General features: G+C 43.1%; 1 protein-coding gene across 1 annotated transcript; it reads right to left on the reverse strand.

Annotated features, from left to right (window-relative positions):
* Window positions 1–215: 215 nt before the first annotated feature.
* On the reverse strand, window positions 216–2,765 carry LOC133642795 (cyclic AMP-dependent transcription factor ATF-4-like). The gene is made up of 3 exons (XM_062037183.1): window positions 2,614–2,765; window positions 1,511–1,939; window positions 216–1,433 (listed from the first exon to the last, which is right to left on the reverse strand). The coding sequence occupies exons 2-3, from the start codon at window positions 1,833–1,835 to the stop codon at window positions 520–522; spliced, it is 1,239 nt and encodes a 412-aa protein (XP_061893167.1). The 5' UTR covers window positions 1,836–1,939; window positions 2,614–2,765; the 3' UTR covers window positions 216–519.
* Window positions 2,766–3,932: the final 1,167 nt, after the last annotated feature.

Here is a 3,932-nt window from a genome sequence, read left to right on the forward strand (position 1 = left end):
GGACAGCACACACAGGTAGTAATTGGTTCCGTTTTGTAGATATTAACGCCATGAAAAGAACGTTTAGTAGCGAGGCTGACATTTATGCATTCGTTACTAAAATGTTAACACACAGGACCTTTCATGGTTGTATTTAATACTTCACTTTATCTGGGTGGAATTTTATTGCTAGGAAGACATTTACTATATAATGTTACAATTCAATGCACAACACACAATTACATTTTAATGTTTATTTAAACAGAATACAGGTTTATTTTGTAATACATACTGAAACATTTTACATAAAAAGGACCAACTACAATGTAACTGAGGCCCAGTCAATGAGAAATAAGCAATACATGGAGGATGTATGTTTGACATAATTACAGTAGTAATGTCATAAAGGAGATACACATGGTGTGCTGTCAATTACAACCAGGGTATTATGTGCTTAAATCACATTATAGAGATTATATATTTTGCAACAGATAAAAACAGTGCACATATAGTAATGTTCAAACTCTTCAGTGCTGAACACTAGGGGCCGCTCTTTAATCTTGCCACACGAACTTCCTCCATGAGCTCCTTTAGGTACTCAATCTCTCTGGCCATAGACTCTGCCTTCTCACTCAACTCCACATTCTTCCTCTCCAGAGTGGTGTGCTCTATCAACAAGGTGTCCTGCTCCACCCTCTTTTTCTGTCTGTAACGCGTCGCTGCCGTCTTATTCTGCTCCATCTTCTTCTCTTTCTTGTTCTTGGGCGCCTTCGACGCCGTTCTTCCGTCCGTTTTGTTTCCGGGCACCTTTGACACAGCGCTCTCGTCTGCACACGACTTGAATTTGACTGTGGGCGAAGGCGGGCTAGCATTGGGTTTGGGGTAGGGTCTGCTTCTGGAGGACCACGCAGAAGGGGAATGAGGAGTGACGGTGGGTGCAGCGGCAAGGAGCCCTGCGTTGTTTTGAGGAGCCAGCAATAGGACGATCCTGGTTGGTGAAAGGGAAAGAACAACCCTCTGGACCGGAGGCGCCACAGCTACCGGACCCACCTCACTCGTGGGGACATCCACTTCACTGCCAAGGTCCAGGGTGTAGGCAGGGGAAGCGGCGATGGAGGGGGATGTAGAGCGTGGGGAGTCACAAGAGGTCGGCTCGGATTTAATTTCCGAGTCCTCTTGGGGCTCTGGGATAGACTGGACAGGGGAAGGAACACCACAAACCTCAGAGGGATCGGAACCAGCAGCCTGGGGGTAGGGAACATCAGGTGCGGAGGCAGTGGCGATGCTCGAAAGGGTTTGGATTGGGAGCGAATCGAGCTCGAGGGAGGCCATGAACTCATCGGGATCACTTGGAGAATCTTTATCTGGGATGCAGGGGCCTATCAGAGAATCCAGGTCGAGGTCACTCAGATCCATCCTTTCGGCCATCCAGTCCAGGTCCCCAAACATGTCATCTGAGGATCAAAACAAGCACATTATGAAGGTTCCAAATGTAGATTCAAAGAATACGCCGTCATAATCATGTCATTACCTTTGCCGTCCATCGCAGCATCTCTCAACTGACCCGAGTTATCCAACAAGGGAAAGGGGAGCGGCTCAGATGAAATCCCAGATTTCCCCTGGAAGATCACTGGCGGCGAGTGTGGGGGGGAATAGAAAGTTGGAGAAGACTGAGATGATAGGTTAAAAGGTGACACTGGTGCTGCCATTCCATCCACTGAGGTTGGTCCTCCTTTGCAGTGGTCAGAGTGAGACACCTCGAAGCCCATAGAGTCAGCCATGGGAGAGGAAGGCTCCCATAGAAGGACCTCCATGTCTTCCAGGCCAAACTGTGAGCTTGTCGTCGTCGTGGTCATAGTGGCTGTTATTGGTCACGAACGGAGTGCGAAATAATGCTCGGAGGCCGCCGAAGTCTTTGATGCTGTCGCGTGCAGCAGTGCTGAGGGTTTCCACGTGGGACCTGGGAATAAATATGGAGACATTTTAATCATTAAAATAAAATATAACTTTTGCTGTTCTTGTTAATAACTATACAAGATACTCTTTGTGCTCTATATTGGCTTTCATCATCTTTACAACAGGGCTGGTGCCGAGAATAGTGGCTCAACACTACCCCCTCTCTGACAAATAAGGCGCTGCATGTCACGTGGTTTGCCGTGACGTCATTCTGCCTCAAATAATAGGTCAAAGAGTTCCCATCCCCCAATGAAGGCCACGCCGCCATTTTAACACCAGTAAAACTGATTAGCTTTAACGGCCACGTTGGCATTTGTGAAATAAAAGTCATAGCAATTTGAAAGCAGTCCCAACAGTCGTAACTCGAATTTGTTGGGGATATTAACAAAATCAGCTTTATTTAGCAATGGTGAGTTAAAGAGCTGGACTATTTGGGATACATTTAATCGCACAATTGCTTAGGAAATCTCAAGCGTTGAATCAGCCACAGTTAATCCTTAGTTTGACAAAACCTACGACTATAATTACATTGTGTATTCATTAATCTACTATATCGTAGCTACAATACAAAAATGTGAATGTTTAATATCGAATAAGGAGACAGCGTGGCATGTGGCGCCGTGCTAGGCCCCAACACACGTTAACGTAGAAAGCCCAAATATTTAAAGGAATACTTACGACATGTTTGCTGAATTAGAAGTGACTCAGTGCACTGGTTGGATGCACTGTTTGTTGGAGGCTGCTGGGCGCTGCACACGTTTACGCTGCCATTTCGGCAAAAACAGACAGTAGTCCCGGAATGCTGCTGTTGTCTCGGTCCGAAGTAGAAATAAAACGGCTCATGGCAACGAGCTGTGATCTTTATAGTTTGTGCTGCGGCTTGCTGTATCCTTCCGCAACGTTGACGATTACTCCGCCTGGGTCTGCATTTCACGAAAGTTTATAAACATCTTAAAATAAATAAGTCAGTGTATAATAAGTATTCAAATGTTAAAAAAATATACCATCCCGGTGAAAAAGAAGAATCAGGAGAGAGGGTTTTAATGGCATTCAATTCACTTGCACAATATTTGAAAATGAGTCAAGATAGGGAGCGTTTTTCCTTATGGACCATACGAATCCCCAATTAATAAAATATATAAATGCAAGATAATATTGTCAGGAAAATACATATTTTTTTAATGAGAAAAGTGTCCTGCACATTGATATGATTGCATTCTTGATTAATACAATTTTAAAAATACATGTACATTAGCATATGTTGCCTCTCCCCGCTTCCTAAAATGAGACTTAATTACTGGGCTAGTTATTGCTACCATGAAAAATGTAAACTTTTAAGTAATTTTTTTTTACATATATGTTACTCTTACCAGCTATACATAAGTATTAAGCAATTTAGTTAAAATCCACACTAAGTCATTTCCTATATGGGTTTCTCTTGTATATTATCTCAAATCTGAGCACAGCCAGGTTACACTTTAATATAATTTAAACTTTTATTTTATTTTAAGTATTCATTACACATAGTGTGTTTGTGACAATCATTGGTACTTTAACTTTAACTTTATTTTTAAAATTAAAACATTTTTTCACTTAATTTCATCAAAGTCTGTTGGCTTGTGAATGTGAGTGTGAATGTTGTCTGTCTATCTGTGTTGGCCCTGTGATGAGGTGGTGACTTATCCAGGGTGTACCCCGCCTTCCACCCGAATGCAGCTGAGATAGGCTCTAGCACCCCCCCCCCCCCCCAAAAGGGACAAGCGGTAGAAAATGGATGGATGTCGGCTTGTTGAACTATTTGAGTTTTCAACAAATTTGCGACTTGGCATTTTTCCTCTGTTGTTTGTTTCTTTTTTAGCATCTCTAGCAGGGTCTCAAAGTCGCGGCACATTTGCGGCTAATACTTAAATACAGTGGTACCTTAACTTAAGAGCGCTTAAGATCTGTCTCTCGGTTATTCGTTTTGCTTTAAGTTGCAAGCAAAATGAAAGCACAAC

This window comes from Entelurus aequoreus, linkage group LG25 (genome assembly GCF_033978785.1).
Source record: "Entelurus aequoreus isolate RoL-2023_Sb linkage group LG25, RoL_Eaeq_v1.1, whole genome shotgun sequence".
In the NCBI taxonomy this organism is placed as follows: domain Eukaryota; kingdom Metazoa; phylum Chordata; class Actinopteri; order Syngnathiformes; family Syngnathidae; genus Entelurus; species Entelurus aequoreus.

Excerpts from the sequence above, each read along its gene's own strand:
- LOC133642795 (XM_062037183.1), bottom strand. The coding sequence starts at position 1,835 with ATGACCACGACGACGACAAGCTCACAGTTTGGCCTGGAAGACATGGAG. Across the intron at positions 1,434-1,510 it reads TGCTGCGATGGACGGCAAAG|ATGACATGTTTGGGGACCTG; the intron begins GTAATGACATGA and ends TTTGATCCTCAG.